Raw genomic sequence first — 25,130 nt, 5'->3', positions numbered from 1 at the left:
TGCGTCATCTGACTTGGTGTAATATCAGTGGGAATGATTTGTGGTCAGAAATTTAAGTCACTACTTTAAAGGTCCTCGATTTAATATAGTGACACTTTAATTCTCAAGGAGTGGCTTGTAAAATGTCCTGAAATAAGAAGTAATTGATTCAACACTTCATTAATTCGAGTAGCACTTTGATAGATCACTTGTGTAGCTGAATAGTCGTTGAGACATCCTGGTCGAGGCGATATTCATTTTTGGAGGTATATGGTACCTGTGGATATAGGCGGCACTAATAGTCAGAGGCGGCGTTAGGCGTGGGCGACGTGGGCCTCCGCCTACGGCCTTGCGGTCCGACAACGTAAAAATGTTCGTTATTTCTTGCGCCACCAGAGGGCCTCGCTAAATGTACCTTGCCCACATAAAATTTTGGTCTTCCCCCCCACTGCTAATAGTCCCATAGTAGCGGATGCGAAGACGTGTCAAGAGTATCTCTTATAGAGATATGTATCCCTTATATGTAAAATAATTAGAGTCTGACTGATACTTTTGAACGCAAACTGAGGTGGCAGATAATTTATGAACGTTGTTCTATCTGCTACAATAATCAATTGATGATGACATTGATGACTGTTACGGGGATGTTTAAACTATGGTTAGCCTAAAGTAATATTAACATCGTAAATGAAATAAGAACTTCCTTACGAATAAAAGTATTGACGAAATAACCAAGTACCTGACAAACTATACGATTAGCATACTGCTGTAAATACGATCGTAACGTGCTAAGTGGCTGACCGTTTATAGCGTAATAGATACTATTCTAAATACATGTGCAGTCAAACGTAGTTGATCAGGCACGATCCAAGGTGTGTCTACAAAAAAATAGCCTGAAGAATATTAAATCTATAATTTAATAAAAGCGTGGTAGGGCATAATTATATCTTTTATGAGGCATTAATTAGCGAAAATCTACACTAATTAAAACAAAAATATTACTTTGCTAATCCCCGAAATAATTTGCCTTTTCGCAGATTAGCAAAGTAATATTTCTGTTTTAAAGCATATCGTGGTATTTAGAAGTATTTAATAGAATAATCATCATCATCATCATATCAGCCTTTTATCGCCCACTGCTGAGCATAGGTATCTCTTCTAGTACGCCACTTATCCCGGTCCTGTATGTCGTCCACCCAACGAGCCACGGACGCAAGGCACTCCTTTCGTCTGAAAGCGGCCACAATTCCGTTAGCATTTTGGCCCACCTGCCATCACTCTGCCTGGCAACATGTCCCGCCCAGCTCCATTTTAATTTGGTAATGACGCGTCCGACGTCTTGCACCTTGGTGCGACGTCGGATCTCGACATTCCTCACTCGATCTAGAACTTTGATGCCGAGCATGGCGCGCTCCATGGCTCTCTGTGCCACTCGAATTTTATGCACAGTCTCCCTAGTGAGCGTCCATGTCTCGGCCCCGTAGGTCATGGTGGGCAGGACACATTGGTTAAAGAGGCTAGTTTTCAGGCATTGTGGAATGTTAAAAAAATGGATAAGTAAAAAGTACTAGTTTGCGAAAACCAACTCCGCACGCTAAACAGCTACGTAAAGTAGCACTTTTTGAGCAACTGTATTAAAAAAGTATTTTTCCTATATTCTAATTGTGTCTACCTATTTAATGTGAAATAAATTGTGTGTTATCCATATGTTACTACCGTCAGTCCCTAGCCAGTTACATGATCAGGGACTGACAAATGCAAGCAAAATCGCACATAACTTTTAATCAAAAATATATATCGAAACCTAAAATTCACTCACACAGCAATGCACACAACACAGTAACATGCAATAGGTAACGGGAATCATAACTTGTTTACTTTATATTAAATATATAACTTAGCTAGGGACTCAAAAAACGACTGGTACAGCACGTGTTCACGCTCCAAAGACGCCATTGACGCCAACCGCACTGGCGACGAGGTGACCGACGTGGATCTTGTCGTATTTGCGACTAACTTTACGATGTAGCTTTTGAATGAATTAGTGTTACAGAACAGTTTTGGCTCGAGAGCAGCAGGTATTATTATTAAGATTTTGTAGGCTACTATAGCGTAGGTATTTTCGCTTTTGTATGGGAATGATGTATCTGTTACGTAGTAACTATAAATTAATCTGTGATGATATGACAATATTAGGGTACAAGATTTGTTATGAGAAGTATTATTATTTTCTATAATAGATAGCGTTATGTAAGGAACAGTGATTTGAATGAAAATAAATTAGCAGTTTCAGCATACATAACGAACTATAAAAAAAATATATTCTAAAATTTGGAGATTATTCTTGGCTAGAAACTGACATTTGAGACATATAGGTTATAATTATTTTCTATATTAAATAACGTAGTGCTACAAAAACGAGTGACCGATTAAATACATAGAGAAACCAAGAAAGAAGTTATTTTTAGACGTGATTTCTAATTATAATATATTTCATTCTATTATAATAAATTCATAAAATACCTAACAGCAATTAATACTTTACACAGTAAATTTATAAATCGTATAGAACTATAATATAGAGTATGTTTGACCGTGACGTCATTTGCTAGTGTTTCATATAAATTCCATAGAACAAATCGTTTTGACAGTTCGAAAAAATAATCTTATTTGATTAGTGGTCAAATAGCCTATTGTAGTTATTGTAAGCAGCTTTTTTGATGTCGGTGCAGTACCAGCAAAACCATCTTATATAAAACAAAATCAATATAACCCTGCATTTCTTTATTATTCTGCAAGCAATGCACGATAGCCGACATATAGAATGTGAGAAAGAGTATACTCACACTTAATGTCGAGCTCTCATCTTCATGTCATTGGACCAGTTGCGAAATGTTATATCCGCAAACCTAAACAAGTACCCGGGCTCCTTTTCTCCACATATGTACTGTTTGCTAACCGGCTGCCACCGATGTAGTCCCAGTTGTTTGTTGTTTGCTAAAGAACAATCATGGAGGCGCGAGACAGAAAGCAATTTCGTAAAAGAGAAAACACTTGGAAAGCCTGAGCGGCAGGACTATCATTATGAAGAAATAAACGCTAATAAAATGTAGATATTTAGCATCGTTACTCTTATCTCGGTTGAGACTTGAGACACTGAGAAATGTCAGTATCGCGTAAACTATAACGGAGTCGTGGTGTGTTTGTGACTATCTTAGCGATTTTGGGGTGTTAAACGTTTCGCAGTTCGAATATCGCGTGTTGAAGTGTGATGGAGTTTCAGTACTATGGCAACATTGAGCGCCGGTCTCGTCGATATGACCGACCTCTATGGGATGAGGAGGACAACCTTTCTGATAGACATATTAATGGTAAGGGTTATGTACACTCAGCTGCAAAAGTGCATACCAGCTTTATGAATTAATTTACCTACGTACGATGATTCTTTAAAGATTTGTTAAAAACATACTTTTTAAAATCCATGAATTTCGTATTTATATCCAATAAAATTAATTGTTTAAATAAAATTAATTAAAAAAATTAGACTGATGTAGAAACAGAGAGTAGTTGTTCCACTCTCTGGTGCGCTTTTAAGTGGCTCGCGTACCTACCAAATCTTCCTACTAAATTTACGAGTGCATTTTGGGCACGTCAACACTTACATCAATGACGTCAACACACCACATACATAATTGTAGAAAAAATAGAGAGGTCGGCGGCCGGCTCATGTCGCTTTCTGTTGAGTTCGCTGCTTCGTTCAGATCAAAATCGCCGAATCGATCATGCACGAGGCGCCGCCATTCCGGCCGTTGCGCTGCCTTCCGCTCCCAGTCAGAGGGCTCTAGTTTGCATCTCTTTATATGTCTTTTCAGAACGTCTTTATATAGTAAGTACACCGCTTTTACGCTTGCCATTCTGGAGTTCTGAAAAGAAGATGCGCTTCTCTGACATGACAGATGTATTTCTGACCCGGTCCGACCATTTGTTGTTCATGATTTCTTGGAGGCATTTAAGGTGAAATCAGCCGACAAACATATATATATGTTTGTGATATATGTTCCGTATCTACTCGTACACACTTAAAATAAAATAAAAAGTATTTGCTTCTTTGGGACACAATAAAATTAACAACATGGACAAGAATTAGATATTAATTTCATGACAACAATACGTTATGACTTATGATTAAACGTGTATAAATAATATATTTTACCTTTTAACACTTTTGACTTCAAGTTGACATAGGTAATGATTATACTTGCTTTGCGTCAAATGTTATCTTGGTAAGTATGTAGTTTATTTTTGTTTTGTTGCTGCAGTCTTCTCTTCACCTAGAGGTAAAATATTCGAATTAAAATGTTACGTACCTATTTATGATTGAAATCGTATTCGTTGGTGAGTATCTTTTCCGCTAAAGTGAAACCTTATAGACTTATATGCTAGCGTGACGTACTGTTAATCAGATTTAGTTGGAAATAGATTTGGATTAGATTGGGGGCAAACAAAATGCTGTGTGCTATTTATCTGTACTCGTATCACAGTGTGTTGTGTTTTTTTTTATCATAGCAAATGCTAACATTCATACACTTTTTTTTATTAAAAAAGACTTCAATCAAAATATAATCGAACATTTTTCCAGCGTTTCAAACGCCCCTTCACTTTCAGTACGGGGACAATTGTCGTGCTGGTTCTCATATGCTTGCCATTTGGTAAGCTTGCTGCTGGTTTGAAGAATACGGGTACGACTGTAATTAAGCGTTCCGGACGGTAGAATGATAACCGACCTTATTTTACAATTTCAATTTGCCTTTATCACACATTTATGTTTGTAATAGATACACTGTAGAATGTTTCATCGTTCGTCGTTAAAAATAGTGCAGCTGTAGCAGCTTTGACCTTGCGAAGGTTCAGATTTGTCCTGAATCTTATGAAATAATTGTATTTTTTGTATGAAATTTTGGGAGAAGACGGTTTCCACTAAATAAATCTTCACAAATCACTTTGGTTTCGATGCAGATCGATTCAGCATTATAGGTTATAGGTTTCGCTTTTATGGAAAAAAAAAACCATTTTATTTGTTATGCTAATTTTAAAATAAAAAGGAAAACCTATAAACCTAGTTTTTTATTATGTAAACATACTAAAAAATCATGAAGAATGGAAAATATTTAGAAGAGGAAAAACTTTTTCTCTTTTTGTATGGGTGATCACGTGATCCCTCTTAAGTTGTCGCCGCTTTTAGTTCCCTCATCACGCAATTCACATATGCACATAGTCATTGATTAGTCGATCTTAACATGTTAGATATGCATTATTTTGTTAAGTGAAGCGCCTATTTCCGCTTTGGTTTCTGTATGTTACAGATAAGAAAAAGATAAGCGGCTATTAAGTGTCATGCCATAGTGATTAATTACTGAGAGATAGTCGCCTCGAGGTGATATAATGTGACCGCAATTGCTTTTCACAGTCTTATGGCTGGTCCAATATAGATAAGAAAAGCAACGATTAAGGTCAGTTCGGGCAAGTAGAGATGAGTAGGTCCTTTCGTGATCCTGGTGCAGAATAGGTTGTAAAAAAGAGTTTATCGGGATCGCCGTTGCTGTGCAGCGGAGGCATCAACAACCCTAGAAAAGAGGACAGTGTGCCACCCTAGAACGGCTAGAACCTGTGGCAAGGTGTGCAGTGACGCCCTAGATCTTGTGTACGCTGATAGTAGCCGTCTTACGATTTTTGGTGAAACACCATTTAATGCAGTTTTTCCCCGAAGGCCTCATGCAAAGGAAGTCTCCACAAAACAAAGACACCCAAAGCTCTTTACCTCATGAAAGGTTATGTTTTCGCAATTTATTTGTTTGAAATATTATTATATACTAACCTTATTCTACATAAGCAATTACTTATTTATAAACAATTTTTTTTTCTTATAATGTTTACACTCCGACTATCTTAATCGATATATTTCATGTGTTTGACATGACTGTACTTAAATTTTATATTTTGGCTACAGCACACCCCTAGCGGTACATGTATTATTTTGTATAACGGTGTATTCATGGTTGCAAATAAATACATGAAATTAAATGAATACGCCCTAGATATATATACCTTACCAATTAGTCATAGAGAAGTTGTTAGCACAAATAATAATTTATTTATTTAATACGCCCACCTACTAGTTTTAATAAAAAGAGATTGAATAAAGAATAGCTTCATAAATATAAAACCTCGAGATAATTTTATTATCTTACCTAAATATTAAATGTCTGTAATTAAAATTAAACACATTATTAAATATACTCTTTACATATCATCTTCTTCAACCTAGCGTTTTCCCGGCCTAGCGCCAGGGTCCGCTTTCCTACTTAATTTTCTCCACTTTGCCGAAAGTGAAGAAAGACAGACAGAAGAAAGTACCTACTCTATGTCATTTTATGTTTTTTTTTTTTAATTTCATATTAATTGTATGTTAATTATAAGATGTAATGTTTTGAAAAAATGTGTCCCGCAGTGTTCCATATTGGGATACCCTCCTACAACTTAGGCGGGATTTAAATTACGGGTCAGAGGTAAGCGCATTGTAATTATATGCCTACGGCCCGATTCGAAGAATGAGATACGATAACGATAACTTTTGGTTTAGATAAGTTCTCATTTAGATATCGTTTGTATGTCGTATAATTGACAGAAGCAGCTCGATTCGGCAACCAATGTCACTTTGACGTTAGAAATATCGTAGATAGATCTTATTGGGATCACAGCGGAATCGAAATAAACGTCAATTTTGTTATCGATATTTTAAAGATCTTTCCAAGATCTTAAACGTGTTTTCATCATTCTTCGAATCGGGCCGCTACTTCATTAATAAACTATCTTTACAGACACTTTTATTCGGCCACATTCTGTTTGTGGTGGTACAACTTTTAGCGGACAGACTCGTACATAATGGTTAAAAAAATATTAGTTATTATTTTAAAAGCATACACATATTGAATTACTTTTGTTATCCCTAATATATAATTACTTAAGATAAAACCATTAATGCCTAGCCCTACGACCCAGTTTTATTTCCGATAACATCGAATAAAGCTATAAATCATTTAATAACATTTGTCTCCACAGCGTGAATAAACAATTCTAAGATTGCATTATATCTGTTGTACTAACATACATTGTTGACCTTTTCTTGTCTATCCAACTTAGACAGCGTTAACGAATATTTAACGTAACCGTATAAATAGAGAATGGAGTGACTTAGTCAAAAATGGAACCACTACTACCAAATTAAAAGTTCTTCTTCTTCCTCGCGTTGTCCCGGCATTTTGACACGGCTCACGGGAGCCTGGGGTCCGCTTGGCAACTAATCCCGAGAATTGGCGTAGGCACTAGTTTTTACGAAAGCGACTGCCATCTGACCTTCCAACCCAGAGGGTAAACTAGGCCTTATTGGGATTAGTCCGGTTTCTTCACGATGTTTTCCTTCACCGAAAAACGTCTGGTAAATATCAAATGGTATTTCGTACATAAGTTCCGAAAAACGCATTGGTACGAGTCGGGGTAAAAGTAGGTACTTATTGTAGAAAAAAAATACACAATTATACTTATGTTTATCTATTTAAGTTCGTAGATTTCTTTATTAATTTACCAATCCTTATGAAAACTCAATAGCAGAGCAGAGCAGCAGAAGTCGGCCCCAGGTTCACCTCCAGTCCAGTCACCGCATTTTGCCGTATCTATGAAGAACACTCTCACTACCTATACAGTATCTTATCCGAAATAAATAGGTATATAATTAAAGTTTGTACGTTTCCCGTTTCGTATATGCTTGTCTAGACTGCAGACCGGGGGATCGATCTCAAAGGATAATTTTAGAAAACCCCCACCAACTCCCATTATCACTACGCTGTTCATTCGGTTAGGGCTGATTTTTCAATTCTTGGGTAAACATCATCGGACAGTTTTGTCCTTTTCAAATATGTATGTTAAATATAAATATATCTTAATAACCACGTGACCGCGACTCGCATCATAGAAAATATTTTTACACAATTTGATGTATATAGCATAATAGTGATATACTCGTACCTACTCGTAGATGCCGAGATTTGTATACTGCTTTTCTCAAACTTGTAATGAAATAAAAATAATTTTATATTCGTAGGTTTACACAGATTAATAGTTATTTGTGCAACAAGAGAGAAAAGTTAGAGTGTTGATTTTGAGTCCCGAGTAAGCGAAAGATTATATTAGAATCTTGAGCTTAGCGAGGGACTCAAAAACACGAGATGTAAAATAACTTTGCTCTCGTGTGACACATACAACTTTTCACCTCAGTAGTGAGTAGATATTAAAGGTTTAAAAAATTCAACGTCAAGTACAGTTTTTATTCCTGTATTCGTGGCCTTCACTAAATTTAAAAAACTACTTTGTCTCACTCCCTGGAGTGAGGAAAGTCGCACTTTCTCCACTCTCCGGAGTGGCGAAAGTAGGCTTGTTCGAGCTGCTGGGGTGAAAAACAAATTACGCATTTACTACTATTTGATCTTTGAATACCAAGACGTTGTGTCACAATTTGACGCTCGTCCATTTATCCTTCATATTAGCGAGGCCTCACTTTTCTAATAATACATATTTATATATTACATAGTGTACCTATTGTGCTGTTACTACCCTTTTTGGTTACAATGACTGACATCAGGCTTATTCCGATTTTAATTACAGGTTAAGAATTAAATCTGGATTAGATATGAATCTGATCTGTTAGTGTCAAATGTGACATTTCTTCAAGGAAAAACGTTACCTACATATTTATATTAAAATCAGAATACGCCTGTGACTTTTTTCGCTACAAATCAGGAAATTACCTGCTTCAGGCTACGGCGTAGCGCTACGAGATTAACTAAGGGCTTATTACACTTATCCTGCCTTCGGACGGTGAACGATTGGCCCCGAAATCTGACCAAAGGATTGTTTTCCGTTTCATAAAATACTATAACATCGTTTACAATATTTCTTGATGTAAAAAAATAGTTCAACTGCAAAAATATCAAACATTAAACATTTTTGGCAATTCGAGACAAAATATAGTTAACGATGTTCTTATATTTCGTGAAACGGAAAATGATCTTGCTCGGGCGCGACGTCGTAGCTTACGTCGGCCACGATCGTAAGTCTCGACGGCAGAATAAGTGTAATAAGCCCTTTACCACATACCTAGATAAGACATTTTTTTCCCTTAGTTATTGCAAATATCATATTTTTCACGAGTACGATGCATAAGTACCTTGTAAGATAGTAGGCCCACTTCAGGTCTTTCAAAAACAGTAACATTTATCACGGATATTATTATATAATTCGTGTCAATTTCAACCCAACCGCTCTTCCCGTTACGAATTCAATATAAGTGATATCTTGCTCCGAGACTACAAAGCGCCACTGATAACACATATCCACCACCGACAGCAATAACAAAGAGCAGACAGTAAAAAAAATCACAAAGTGTCATTTACATTGTCAGTAATAACATTTTAATTTAACCCTTTGTGAGTTTGACGGAAGCTCTGCCGGGCTCGGCGTCGTTAATTGAGTCGCCGCCGCCGTCGGCAAACAAAGCGGTGCAATTGCAATCGGACCGCGAGCACGCGAATGTGGACAGTTCTTATCGCTCATCCGGCGATGGCGAGCGTTTGATTATGCGAACCAGTATTATAATAACATTAATAAGTCTTTTGATCATCTATGTTAAAAACAAGGTCGCGGCACATGGCTTCAACTTTTTTGGAGCTTAAGGCAATAGAAAAGTAGTAACGCGCGTACGAACGACTGAACGTTATGATGTTTATCTATATCTATATCATAATCCCTCTATGATATACCCTAGGTATTCAGAAACGATAAACTAATGGCCTATATTAACAAACCTGTATCTGTAGGTGCATCGTAATTTTAACTTTATCGATAACCGATACCTTAATTACATTTAAAACATCTCTGAGAAACAAGGAAATTTGATTTGGCCTCTATTCTTATATCTAGGCATCGGAGTTTTTATCGCACGGTAAGACTAATAGCGAGGTATGGAGTCGACATTAGCGATAAAATTCAACTCATATTCATACTCATACTCATTCATCCATTTAATAAGTGATTTTAATTTTATAATCAAGAACTTTGACGAGCTATATACTAACCTTTAATTTGGTCTTTGAATTACGAAATTTCGTATGTATAATTCCATACTGATGCATTCCTATAGTTACTGGTTCACCTCAGTGTAGTGCTTTGTTAGGCGTTACGAATAACAGTCCTACTAGCCCAAGTATTGAAAATACTATATTGAAAATGGTTCTTTGCGAACGTTCTATTCAAATTTGATTCACATACCGTTCAGATTCAATCGTTTGATGTTTGCTTTATGAAACTGCCCAGCGTTAATAGGCCACTGTTGCAATACATTGCTATTGGAAAACCGCAAGGTTTTAGTTTGGTTACAGTCTCGTGGATTTTGATTTGTGTAACATGTATTTTTTTGTGTAGTTTTGGTCAGTATTGAATATTCTGTATCGTTTGTACTTTTTCATTATTATTATTTTTTTTACTTAAGATTATGCACAATAATATAAGTATTTTAACGAAACATTTTCGTATCTAATACTAAAACTGAAGACATGAATAAGTCGCCTATGGAAAGCAACGCAAATGAGATTTTTGTTCAATCATTTTTAACGACAAATAAATTATTTTAAAGTTCCGAATAGACGTGCGAGTAAGTTCAACTTACGGCTCGACGACCTTTCGCTCGTGTATCAGCCTAAGTACGCGTACCTTACAAGCAAAAAATATTTGTGATGCTTAACTAATTCCGGTTGGATTAATCGTAATATAACGAAGTTTGAACCGACTCTCATCAATCCAATGAGAGCGTATTTATAGTTGTCTATTTAGGGATGGTGTCAAGGTTCAAACCTCTCAAACGAACCACCGGGCGAACCATGACTTCATAAATAAACATACTTTATTACAAACAGGCCTAGATTGAACTAGATTTATTTTATTAGGTATTGATTCCACTCCCTATTGATTTATTTAAAATGTTTTATAAGAAGAATTTGATTTCCTTCGAAAAAAAACAGCTTTGAAATAAAATAGTCGCTACATTGAATTGATTTTCAACAGAAAGCAAGCAAGTGTACCTTGTAACCCGTAATTTGCAATCAAAACTATGTGATTGCCAATGTGTAAGGCATTTTGTCCAGTAGCCTTACCACGACTGCCAAAAACTGACATATTCTCTAACGTCAGCGTAAATTACTTTCTATACATCTCGCTCTCACTAATATGCCAGTACGAGCGAGATGCATAGAAAGTAAGCTACGCTCACGCTAGCGAATACCTCTGTGTCAAAGTCGTGGTAAGGCTACAGGGCCTATACTATAGGTGTAGTCTATTCATCGTTTATATTTAATTAAATCCCTGATTAAGTTCTTCCGAGTCAGAAATAAAGTTAGAAAAACCTTCAACCAATTGTGCAATGATTTTTTGTTGTGACATTGTGTTTATCATATCATATACTGGTTTTATTTACATAAATATAAAACAGTGCCAGACTGCAAAAAATACATTGTTTCTTATGCTTACTGTCAAAATAGTAACGTAGCGTCGTTTGTGGCGGAGGCGGTGTACACATCCCACCTAAAGAATAAATTATCTTTAAAAACAATCATAGTTGATAATACATAATATGCAGAAAAATCTGGTAGTCTATTTCAAAATGTGAATGTGTTCTATATAAATGTAGTATAATAGTAACGTTCATAAATAATTTAGAAACGGTTTGGCGTGGAGTAGGCCGCTGTTCATATAACAAAGATAAATTTTACACTTATTATTACTAATTAGGTACACAGTTTGTAGAAAAACATGGAAGTTTAGTTAAGGTGGTTCACTTTCCATACAAAAAACAATTGCGTTTTATGAAGTCATTATTACCCACTATTATTACATAAATATGTGCGCATCTATCTATTTTCGACTATTAGTTTGCGCTAAATTGATAGAAAAACTATTTCATACAGAAATCACGCAATAACCTTATATTTTTTTATCAAAGTAACACCAAAATAACGTTTTTTGCGTGGTTTCTGTATGAAACATAGTTGGCAGTGATGCAATATACTTCGCGAGGAAAGAACTTGGAATGCGTTCCCACCTGGTTCCCACTCTTCGTTTATCTTTCGTTGACATTTCTTGCACTCACACGACGACCTATCTCCTTCCATAGGTTTTCTATAGGATTCAAGTCCGGACTTTGGCTAGGCCATTCCAAAACCTTCACTCTACGTATTTTGAACCATTGTTTAACAACATTAGACAAATGTTTCGGGTCATTATCTTGCTGAAACATAAACGCTCTGCCGAAATTTTGGCGTGCTCAGGGAAGAAATACATCTTGTAATATTCCTTCATAAACTTCCTTCGTCATAATGCCGTTTATTCGATGTAAAGGACCAACTCCACTTGCACTGAAACAGCCCCACACCATAAGGGAGCCGCTGCCGTGTTTGACTGTAGGGAGCTGATACTTGGGGTCATAGCGAGCATTGTCGGGACGTCGTACGTTGGTAATTCCATCTGTTCCGAACAGTAAAAACTTGGATTCATCGCTCCAGATTACCTTTTCCCATATTTCCGCAGTCCAAGAAATATGTTCTTTCGCATATTTTTTTCTAGCTGCTCGATTTTTCTTGGAAATCAGTGGTTTCTTTGCAGGACGACGAGCATGAAATCCACCATCCATCAGGCGATTTCTTACAATACGTACGGACACAGAAACTGAATTTCCACACGATATTTCCTGCATAATGTCGCTCGCCGTGAGTCGTGGATTGTGTCTTGCTATTCGCAAAATGTTGCGGTCTACCAAACTTGATGTGCAGCGGGGTGACCAGGTCTGTTGGGCCTTTTGACACCTCCGTGAGCTTTTTCCCGTTTCAAAACCTTCGATATAGTAGACTGATGAACTTGAAATTGCTTAGCCAGCGTCGATTGTGTGAAGCCATTTCTATAGCCATTTATAATTGCTTCTTGTATAGCTACTGTTAAGTTTTTATTTCCACGAGGTCTCCCCATGACGGAACTGATATTTCTTACAAATCTGATTATGAATTAGCACGATATTCCGTTTTTCATCGACTTAAATACTACTAGTGACGGACGCTAAATTCCAGAAATAATAAATTCAAATTGAATTTCGAAATATGTACCGGCCTGTTAGCGTATAATTGGTTGAGAATAAATCAATATAATCTTATTTGATTAGTTATCAGCAAATTCAGTTCTTGGTTTCATCTAATTTGAAATATTTTACAGAAAATATAAAATACAATATGATAGATTTTTTTCCGCTACTGTAGATATTTAGTAATAGTGTGTAATGACTTCATAAAACGCAATATTTTTTTGTATGGAAAGGGAACCACCTTAAGGATGTGAATTCTTTGTCGATAGGTAAGTGGAGATGAAGGAAGTGAAAATGCGCGCGCTCGGGCGAGTCAGCGGCGCGAGTCCCAAGGCGACCCGCGGGTCGTCGAGTCGGCGGGCTACCACGTCTCGCAGATGGGTATGTACTATGTACACTTATTGCCATTGTTTGTTCACACATAAGTGGGGATGAAGGAAGTGAGAATGCGCACCCTCGTGTCGTGCGAGTCACAAGGCGACCGGCCGGTTCTCGATTCTGAACGTACCTACCACAATACAGAAAGGTCAGAAGGTTTGTTGACAGAACAGGATACGGACGAATGTGAGAAATCAAAATTCGAAAACCTCTTTTTACTAAATATACATATTATGAATTATGATCGTTTAATGGTACAGGATAGCAGTATAAACTTAGACAGCATTTATCTTTATTTATAAAATAGTGTTTCATGTAAGCTATTCTTTATAATTTAGGCATCGTATGACGCAAAATAGTATGTAACGGAATAAGATTATGCAATTCCGGTACACGGGTTTCCTAGTATTTGTTCTTATCGGTTTATTTTAATTAGTAACAGTCAGTTAGCCTTCAAGCGCATTTAAGTATTGCGTACGCGTGAATAGTGTCATAGCAATTTTCTTCAGGTGACGTAAAATACTAAATACGTGCACAAACAACGAAAAAATATGATGAAAAGAAAAAACCTTCACGTGGTTCAACTTAAGGTCAGGTTAATCGACCCGTTAAAGCGACCGTTTAGAAACAGGGGTGACAATTAGTGTCATAAAATATTCTGAAAAAGTAAGCGTTGAAAATTCCTTTCAAATGTCTAAAAAAAATATTGCGTAACATTAGCTACCTAATACCTACTCGTAAGCAAAAGTTTGACATGTTTTTAAAAATTTCATTATTATTACACTTGACATTTACATTAAATTAGGTACCTATACTTAACACAAATTTTTGTAACAAACCGAAATCGTCTTCCAATATCGAATATTGGGTACAATGACAATTATAAATGCGTACACTTTTGCACTTTTCATTGTTGAAATAAGAAAAGTGTATACAATATCTATGACCGTAAGTGTACATGCGCTTACGGTAGGTTAATGTGATGGCGTGGGAAGCGAGCATACACGTAGTGATCTCAGAATTGTAGCTACAATGCGAATAAATGCAAGGTAAAGCCTTATTTAACAAACTGCCTAATGAAACTGTTTTCGTTCGGTTAGTCATGTTTGCTACGATAAACTAAGCCACAACAAGGTTTAAAGGGTGAGAGTTGTTATGTAAAAATGTATATATTTAGAATGAGATAGCGACAAGTAAATACAATTAATGGGTTGGTCGATGTCTGACGACAATGAACTGCGAGCGGGTTATCGGAATCGAACCGTTTCGAAGGTAGGTGGTCATGCCCTGGGCTGTTATTTCAACCATGCAGTTGAATCGAACTGTTAGGCATCTCCGTATACGAATAGTTGTTAGCTGTATCTTGAGGTCATGTTTCATTGGAGGCTGAGACTAGACTCACATACGCTCGTCCAAGTAGGAATATGCTGGGATGCTCATAAGTTTCACAACGCTTACTGTATGCATCGGCTCCGTAGAAGCAGATCTAGTATAACATATTATGTAGAGTCTGATTTGAAATTACCCATTTCTGTAACTATAAACGGAGTCAAGTATACTAGAGAAAAGTTCATGGTCAAACTCACAATTGTGTATTCGACTGGTCGTTCTTAGGTCGCCCCTTACTCGTCACGCTCCCAGACTAAAGCTTTCGCTGCGCCCACGATCGGTACTAGTTCTGTTAAGTTACGGCAATATCCCTTTCTATTTCTGGTTCGTTGCGAAAGGAAAGGAGAATAATATCCCCGCGACTTAATAAGTTTGGACTTCGGTACTTAAATCTACAATCTAAAGATCATACATAACGATATCGTTGTGTCATCATAACACTCATTCATAACCTATAATATGGGCTTATTGTTAATTAACACCCTCCTATTGCTATCGTATTGTGTTTCATATTCTTACTTTTTAAGATAATGTTCTAGGTCTACAATATGTAGGTATCTAAAGAAGTACCTAATAGTAGATTGTACGAGTTATAAATATTTAATATGGTAACAAAGTTGACTCCTAACGACACATAGAACTTGTTACCAAATTCCTTATAAGCCCTGGGAGGTTTTCATGATACCCATGCGTTGTTTTCATGATATTTAGTTTAGACTAAGCTAAACTACAATCAATGTATGAATATAATATGATACATTTTTATTGTATTGGTGTAACTCTGCACACGGGCATATGTTTTATGTTTATGACTTGGAAATACCACTGATATGTTATCAATATTTTTTGTCTGGCGGTAAAAGTCCATTTCGCAAAGTTAATAGCAAATTCATATTAAATACATCATACAATATTTAAACATTCTTAGTTCACGATACAAAAAAATATACTTCTTTATTTAATATCGATAGGAACACAAACTCAAAATGTTAATTTGTCGAAGAGCGGCTAGTGTAAAGTTCAAAATTACCGAAGTACCTACTCATTGGTACCAGACGAAGTTTGGACTCACGATCACGACCTCCGGCTTAGCCACACTCTTTACCACTCATCTACCAGGGGATTGCGAAGGTAGTCCTGCCTGTTATACCCGTATAAATTTACTTTCTATAGAGATATTCTGTTTTAAAAATTCTGAAAACCACAACAACATTGTTTTCCCCACCGTCCCAACTTTTGGCCCTGTGGAACCAACTTGGTTCAGCTGACGGCATCGGTCACCGACTACGTCATCGTCCCATACTTCCCGCTTCCTTTAGCAGCTGGCCGGCCTTCACCGCTGCTTGCATGTTCCTACATATGACATACGAGCAAGATAAGCCGTACACAGTGCACATTGCCACAACAGTAGATATAACGGATTTGAATATTTGTTTAAAAAAAAAAAAAACAAATACACTCAGTCAAATTTTAAGCATCTTTAATTCGCTGCGCCCGTTTGCAACGCAAAATCTTCTCACTCGGCTATAGCGAAGAATAATTAGGTGTTCGTCTGTTAGTATACCGCGGCTACTATAATTATTAATTTTATACTTAATGTAAATGAGCGCTGATTTTATTCGTGCCTAAACTTTGACATGCTTGTATTATTTTAATATATTTGTATACCTTACTGATTTAAATCTTATGTGTGTGCATTACCTACGCAGCAACTGTGAATGCCGCATAACCTGTTCACTTATTAATATTAGTCACAAACAATCCAATACAATAATTACTTACTCAATTACCCACGGAAGAGAACTTGCGGTCTTGTCTAGATTTCAAATATGACTATATTTATGCCAAAATTAAAAAAGAATAGCCTAATATTTATGTAAATAATGGAAGTAGCTTCTTATAGTTGTTTCGTAACATATTTAGTTATTATATGTACCATAAATTGTCTACTAATGTATGCAAATTTTTATCAAGCAAATTCGTCTGTAGATTGATACTACAATTTTCTAAATTAAAGTAAAAATGGAAAAATTCACTGCTTCGGGCAAGGTTCGAACTTGCGACCTTTTGGGACACTAAAACTTTTTTGGGAACTAAGGTTAGTTGGTCGCTCTTAGCGTTTGGATTTGGACCGGTGTCCCAAGCTACCTAAGCATCCAAAAGGTCGCAGGTTCATATCTTGCCCTTTAATTTAAAATTTTACCTACTCGTGTACTCGTATGTTTATCATTATGGCACTTTTAGTTGTAGTCATGCGTCATCTCTCTGAAAGTGATGACTGGGCGACAATAAAACCACAACCATCTTACGTCCACTTAATGTAAATGTTGATGACGAAGATTCGACGTCATCACTTCAAGAACTATTAATCATACTTACAGGCCAATTCGAATTGGACTGTTAGTTAACAAATAACTGCACGCGGGTTGCGTGTTTCTGCGCTCTGTACCTAAGCATAATATATATTGGTAATTTTTTTGTGTGCGAGTATGCGCTTAAGAATGAACATATAAAAGGGTTTAAAGGGTAATTTCTTCTTGTTGCTTATACATAAGACCACACGTCTGCCGGTTTCGAGTCATCATTTAAAAACCCCTACTCCATCTTCCATCAGTTAAAAGCCCATCCCGTGAGAGCTACACTCGAATACGTCACTAGCTTTAGTTGCTTTTAAATACCTTGGTTCTTTTACGGATTTCCTGATTCGATGACCTAAGGAAACGGTGATTTGATTATTATGTTAGTGTTCAGTATGTTGGTCAAAATGTTTGCTACATTTTACCTTAAGGTGCATTTATTTTACTATCCAATATGTCTGTTAGTTAATTCATTAACCTTTTAACACTAATCTGATTTTCCGTCATTAAACCTTCACTGTTTTCTGGAGCACGGTTCAAACATTGATAGATTTCGAGAACATAACATTAATTTATATTGCCCCTACTAAATTCTTACGTTCCCTGTATCTTGCATCGCTTCCTCGCTTCACTACAATACAAACATTTAACGTGCGGGCGTAATGAACGCTCAAGCGCTAATTGTCTTGTCTTGTAAGTGCTACGCCTTATTAAGGTCGACGACATCAACTTTAATTAACAATTTTAATCGTGTTAGTAATTAAGATGTATTCCGGATTGGTTATGGTTGACTTTGTAATGACAATCTTGATTTCCTTATATTACACCAACAAAGGTATCTCTAAATAATACAGTCAGTTGAAAGTATAACATAACCATTGTAATCAGTTGATATTATTGTTATGCAATCGGTTTATAGCATGGAAATTTGAAACGGAAAAAATATTAAAATTAGTTGCCTCGTGTATTTGAACGCTTACATGTGCAGAAACATTATACATCGTTACTATGGCTAGACCTTTTAATAATACGTAGCTCAATACAACAGCAAACCTACAGAAAGTACCTAAATGTAAGGATAAAATCGATGTTAGATACCTTCGCTTCGACACACACAAGTATACAATATACTTACACCATAGCAAATCGAAAAGGTCACGCAGGGAACTAAGTTGAAAGTTGGAGTTCTTTGGAATTAACATATAAGGTCTGCCGTCAAATTTTATTTCAATTACTATTTACTGTTCCTTCGTGACACTTTAGTTTTTTCACTATATACTCGTATCTATCTTGTATGTCTTTTTTTCACATATGCGAGAAATATTAATGTTATGCACTCAGTACAATCAGGGCAGTAGATAAGCGAGCTAGGTGTTTAGAATTATGTATCTGCACACGCTCTTATTTCTCTAGAGACTTCAGCGATTAAAATTCTGTTTTTTAGGGTTCCGTAGCCAAATGGCAAAAAACGGAACCCTTATAGATTCGTCATGTCCGTCTGTCTGTCCGATTCTGTCACAGCCACTTTTTTCCGAAACTATAAGAGCTGTACTGTTCAAACTTAGTAAGTGGATGTATTCTATGAACCGCATTAAGATTTTCACACAAAAATAGAAAAAAAACAATAAATTTTGGGGGTTCCCCATACTTAGAACTGAAACTCAAAAAAACTTTTTTCATCAAACCCATACGTGTGGGGTATCTATGGATAGGTCTTCAAAAATGATATTGAGGTTTCTAATATCATTTTTTTCTAAAATGAATAGTTTGCGCGAGAGACACTTCCAAAGTGGTAAAATGTGTGTCCCCCCCCCCCGTAACTTCTAAAATAACAGAATGAAAAATCAAAAAAATATATATGATATACATTGCCATGTAAACTTCCACCGAAAATTGGTTTGAACGAGATCTAGTAAGTAGTTTTTTTTTAATACGTCATGAAATTAAAAAAAAATTTTTTTTTCATCAAACCCATACGTGTGGGGTATCTATGGATAGGTCTTCAAAAATGATATTGAGGTTTCTAATATCATTTTTTTCTACACTGAATAGTTTGCGCGAGAGAACCTTCCAAAGTGAAAAAAAGTGTGTCCCCCCCCCCTGTAACTTCTAAAATAGCTGAATGAAAAATCTAAAAAAAATATATGATATACATTACGATGAAAACTTCCACCGAAAATTGGTTTGAACGAGATCTAGTAAGTAGTTTTTTTAATAAGTCATAAAATAAAAATATATTTTTTTTTCATCAAACCCATACATGTACACCCTATAGTATATAGTATATAGGGGTATCTATGGATAGGTCTTCAAAAATGATATTTAGGTTCCTAATATCATTTTTTTTCTAAACTGAATAGTTTGCGCGAGAGACACTTCCAAAGTGGTCAAATGTTGAACAAGATCTAGCAAGTAGATTTTTTTTAATACGTCTTAAATGGTACGGAACCCTTCATGCGCGAGTCCGACTCGCACTTGGCCGCTTTTTTAACTTTCGCTCGATAGAAAAAACTTCACAAACATAGGTCTAAAAAGCGCTTACAAATGTGTAACAACATATGCACAAAAGCTAAAAAATATTAAAATTGCATCTAAAACTGCGCAATTTTTGAGAGAACTTATCGATTACTTTTTTTGTTAAAACTTCTACGAATTAAATTTTTCAAAAACATTGTATCCGCGGTCTCAAGTACGCCATCCATCTCGCTCGCGGTTACGCTCAATGAGAGTGAGAGAATACGAACCTACGGACCCTAAAATACAATTATTAACATAATAAACTACACATTAAAAAAAACCGGTCAAGAGCGAGTTCGTTATACTCGCGCACCAAGGGTTCCTTTGAATTATCTCGTGTAACTATACTTATAGGCGAAAGACTTTTCAACAGAAGTACCTATACTAAGTATTAATGTACACAGCGCCATCTATCGGCAAATTCTAACTAATTTGCGCGATGTAATGCACGTATGTTGGTTTTTCTAGGATAATTCTCTATCATGTGGACCGATTTCAAAAATTGATCTTTTATTTGAAAAAACGTGTATTTATGTAATCTCATAGAAATTTTATATGTAATAAACGCACGTAAAGTTGGTTAAATTGCAAACTGAAATCGGAAAGGTTTTTTGTTAATTAAAAAAAAGTTACCAAGATAGAGGTCTGATTATATGTTTCCTGTAAAATTTATAGTAAGTAATGTTAATATTATGTAAAAATTTCATAATTTTTCCTCGGTAAGCTTCGGAGATAAGGGGGGGGGACAGTATTTTTTTTCACATTTTCCTTCATATATCCATTTTTTTTCTCTAAGAAAAAAAATATAAATAAATGTTTTGGAATGTACAATTTGAGCTCTTTCAAATGATACCCCCACTTGACCTAGTTACTAGACTTTGAAAATTTGCCCCCTCTTTGTTTCCGTTTTTAATAAAAAATTAATTTAAAAAATATACTTTTAATGTGTCTGGGTTAGTGTTTTTCATAACTATCCCAAATTTCAAATCGATAGCTTAAGTGGTTCTCGAGATATTTAGCGATGTGACAGACAGACAGACGGACGGACGGACAGAATCGCACCAAAATTTTGTACCTTTTTGGCACGGAACCCTAAAAACAGACGAGTCCATCATGTACATAGTGTTACCAGCCTAACTGCTTTCAGTTACTGATCAAGTTAGTTGGTTTATGTATTGGGTCACAGAGTGATGGTTCTATGGAATCACCGCGCAATGGCGGAGCGGCCGCGTGTGCGGTGACGTTCTTGGTAATTAAATTACTATTGCCGAGAATAGACTTATTCTCACACTGCTATTGCCATGTTCAGTTACGAGGTCATGGAAGATAAGCGGTGGTTTGCTCTGCTTGTTGCTACCTACATTTCAAATGTCCAAAAAATAGTAATAATGTGAGGGGAGCCAATTACAATCTGATCAAAATTATCAATAACAAAATTCTCGATAGATCCAGTCTATAGTTCCAAAATGGATGATACATGTTTTTCTTCTTAGATCTACATTTTTATGTTGACAGTTAAAACTGGATCTGCAGGGAAAATACTTTATATCATTAGATCCATTAAATTATACTATGATCAAAATGGATCTAAAGAGAATTTTTTCATCTCAATAGATCAAACATGCAATACATATAATATGTTTATGGATCTACTTAATGGATATGTTTCTAGTATTTTATTAATGTTCTTAGGGTCATAACATAACAATTATGTAGAAATAGGTACCTACAAGTAGAGTTGCTACTGGTTATTATAATGTTATAAATTCTGACATTTGGATAGGTAGGTACTTACTTACCAACCTACCAAGCCTACTAAGCCTTGACCAACATGAGTCTTAAATGCGGGCTACTTTTAAATAACGCTGCATTAGTATGCAGCTTAACATAAAACTGCAAATCTCGATAGCACTAACAGTATTAGATTGAATCAAATTAACATACACATACCAACGCAGTATTAGGGAATAGGGACGCTTAAAAATAGAAGTATACAATAAGAAGTGGCACTTATTACCAAAGAACATTGAAATAACCTAACCTAATCCAAATTGATATATTTAACATGTCCAACAATAGGGGAGAGCTGTCTTAATTGAATTCGTTCACGGAGAAGGCCTAGAAGTTATAGTTTTTCTTAGATTTTACAAACGAATTTCATTCCAATTGACAGAAGAATTATCGAAATTTATTATAAAAATATTGTGTCCCTTTTCCCCAGATAACGTTTTTAGGCAAGCAATAATAAAATAATTAACGTAAAGGACAACACAATTAAATAATACTAAAATAATATGGGTCTATGAATATTATGATGGATACCTATACTTACTAGTTACGAATTATCTGATAAAACATTCCTTTCGTGGTTTTAACAAATTCGTGAATTTCTTTATTTTGCATCTAGTTATCCTTATTTATTATATCATAACTCTGGTGCCCGATCGGAACTTACAAAAACTCAGGAGAGCTCCTCCTATAATCATTAGTATCATTAACTATGCATACTTTGACATTCGCACTTAGTTTCGCAATAAAACAGCGCTTACCCGCTAAAGGCTACTCTCCGCAACGTTATTTCAGAATTCTCCATAGAGGAAAAGACCAAGACCAAGTACATTTTGGCATCTTGAGTCGAATGTTGTACTTTAAAAAGTCTTGAAAGATATGCTTGTCTTATAGTCGAATTCTACGAATAACGGTTGTAAAAATTTATCTTGGCTCCAGTCACCTACTTTATCATGTAGGTCACTATTAAATTATCTTTTGTTATGATTAGTAACTTATTATTAGTAATATTGTTCAATCTTACATTTCAAAACATTATACTTGTTTTCTTTTACAAAGAAATAGTTTATTTGTAGCATGTCTCGCATGTTTGTTATTTATATTTTAAAGCAATAAATAACAATATGGCAACGATAAGAATTGATTCAGACATAGTGATAGTGTGACAGATAAAATAATAAAGATTGTGTTATAATAATATCAATCTTCAGATTATTATTGTTTCCCTGAGTACGTAGGTATTTTTATACATTCAATCAGGAATTATAAATTTATTGTTCTCATCTAACTGGTATTGCGTTTGATACTTCCTATACATATGTCAATTTGCATAAACGAATTATCCTAAATGTCAACAGATTTAAATAAGTACTTAAGTTATGCAGCTGGATGCAGTGTCAGTGTCTAAGCCACTCAGCGTAAATTTAGCGCTTACCGTGTGGCATAATGAAACAACTTTTGAATTAAAATATATACGAGTACAGCAATACATAACCAACGCATGAATCTACAATTTTGTTTTCATTAAAACTAGGACTGGTTTGACCGATAGGTATATTTTACAACTAGAAATTAGGCTGCAGTGCTCTTAACTATCGGAAATGAGAAGACTAATTTTGATGTATCTATCTGTATGACCTTTCCCTCCTTTGTGTGTTTGTACCACCTACTCGTATATAATTATGTATATGCCACTTAACTGAAACGATTTGTAAAACTTTATTAAGAAGAGAGAGTTATTGGCTATGTGTGTATGTGTATTATTTGGCAGTAAAAAAATGCCTATAGGTAGTTGTGTGTAATCACTACATTTAGTTCCCCCACGACATACACCGCACATAGCTCATACAAATACTGAAACCACGCAAAAGTGGAATGTGGGACTGGGAACTGTGCACGCCAGCCTAGGTTAGGAGGCCAGTAGCACTCTTGTAGAACTTGATCAAACCTCATTCATTCATGTTATTGAATCGTTCGCGTAAATTCTTGCGTTTACGCTCCAGCTATGGTACAATCAATAATTGCTGAATGGGTGATCACGACCACAGTGTCCGGTCCCTTTACCCGATGGAATAGCGGACCACGGATCATTACAATCGTTTACCGAGCGCGAGCTTGTCGATGGAACCAGCATAAGAGCGACTATCTCGAGGTCATTTTACTCCGATTCGCCTAAGTATCTGACTCCTCTGAACATGATCAGCATACACATTATTATCTCTTACAAAGAACCCACTGCAGATTAAACACTTTAAGTGTAATCTTTAATCAATAATACGTACCTACATATTATCCACGGGATTCACTTTTGTATTGGTTCTTTTGTGAGTCGAGCGTGCGTTAAGCGATGGGAACAGCAGTTCCGGACCCGCGGAACTAAGTTCGTTGAACTCTTTTGTATGGGAACATTCTAAGTAATCATCATCGCTTACCTAATTTAAATTAAGCATCATGTAATTAAATTATTATTTACGTTTTTTCAACTGTTCTCTAGTCGTGAGAAGCTTCCGTGAGCTTAATAATGATTAAAGAATTTGCTTGTGTTACATACAGTAAAGCGGCCGGATTTTTTGTCTAAATACGCTAGAACTAATTTATATCCGTTGCAACAAAAAGTTTTAAATGGTAGGCCTACTTAGTTGTACGTATTTAAACTGTATATATTTGAAGAATATTTCAGCGGAGATAATAAGTTCATTAAAAACTACGCGAATTTTGATCGGAACTGATGTCCATAAATAAAGCTTATATTTTTTTATATCCTCGAAATCCTACAGAATTGTAATCTGGGTGAAATAGAACAGAATGTAGTGTAGTTAGATGTTTAGCGGGTAGATGAACGTGTAACGAGCTGTTGATCCAATTTGGCCGCCAGCCACCGGAGGCTCACCCTCGATTGCAGCCTCCACAAAATAATCCTCTCATTTTCTACAAGGACGATATTGTCACAGTATCTCAATTTTATCATATTTTTTTTTACAAATGTCGGAAAATTCAATTGTGACCACCTACTCCAATTTCCAATGAATCAGGAAGTTATTGGACTGAATCACTGCATTTGTATTCAAGGAAACAGTTATGATAAAACTAGTTTCTTACACAACTAACTATTTATTTTAATTTCCGCATTACATGTATTGTATAGGACAATTTAGTCGAAAAGCAAGAGTTCTATTCTAAAAACCGGCCAAGAGCGTGTCGGACCTCGCATAATGGAGCGTTCTATATCTTCATACGATATAAAAAAGCCATATTAGCAAAAGGGCACGTTACGTTTTAATAAAGAGAAAAGAATTTTTGAAATAAACTTGGAAAAATGAATCAACGGATAATGTTCTAAACAATTTTCTTGTAAAGTATTTGGCCAAGGCTCACAAAAATTATACCATAACACACGGGAAATGATAATACACGTAACGCACGGAACACAACGTAACACAATGAAACCTGTGTTAGGTTTAGTTTACACACATGTAATGAAAGCACTA

At 35.8% G+C, this 25,130-nt stretch overlaps 1 protein-coding gene across 1 annotated transcript in view; it reads left to right on the top strand.

The window, feature by feature from the left end:
* Nucleotides 1-25,130, top strand: part of LOC133524251 (uncharacterized) — a 92,012-nt gene that overhangs the window by 21,796 nt on the left and 45,086 nt on the right. The window contains exon 5 of the mRNA XM_061860155.1: nucleotides 13,483-13,594. Within this exon, the coding sequence (XP_061716139.1) occupies nucleotides 13,483-13,594 (112 nt within the window). The remainder of the gene's footprint in view (nucleotides 1-13,482; nucleotides 13,595-25,130) is intronic.

Source organism: Cydia pomonella, chromosome 13, assembly GCF_033807575.1.
Source record: "Cydia pomonella isolate Wapato2018A chromosome 13, ilCydPomo1, whole genome shotgun sequence".
NCBI classification, from domain to species: domain Eukaryota; kingdom Metazoa; phylum Arthropoda; class Insecta; order Lepidoptera; family Tortricidae; genus Cydia; species Cydia pomonella.
The sequence above is the reverse complement of the archived record's forward strand: the minus strand, read 5'-3'. Positions and strand labels throughout refer to the sequence as shown.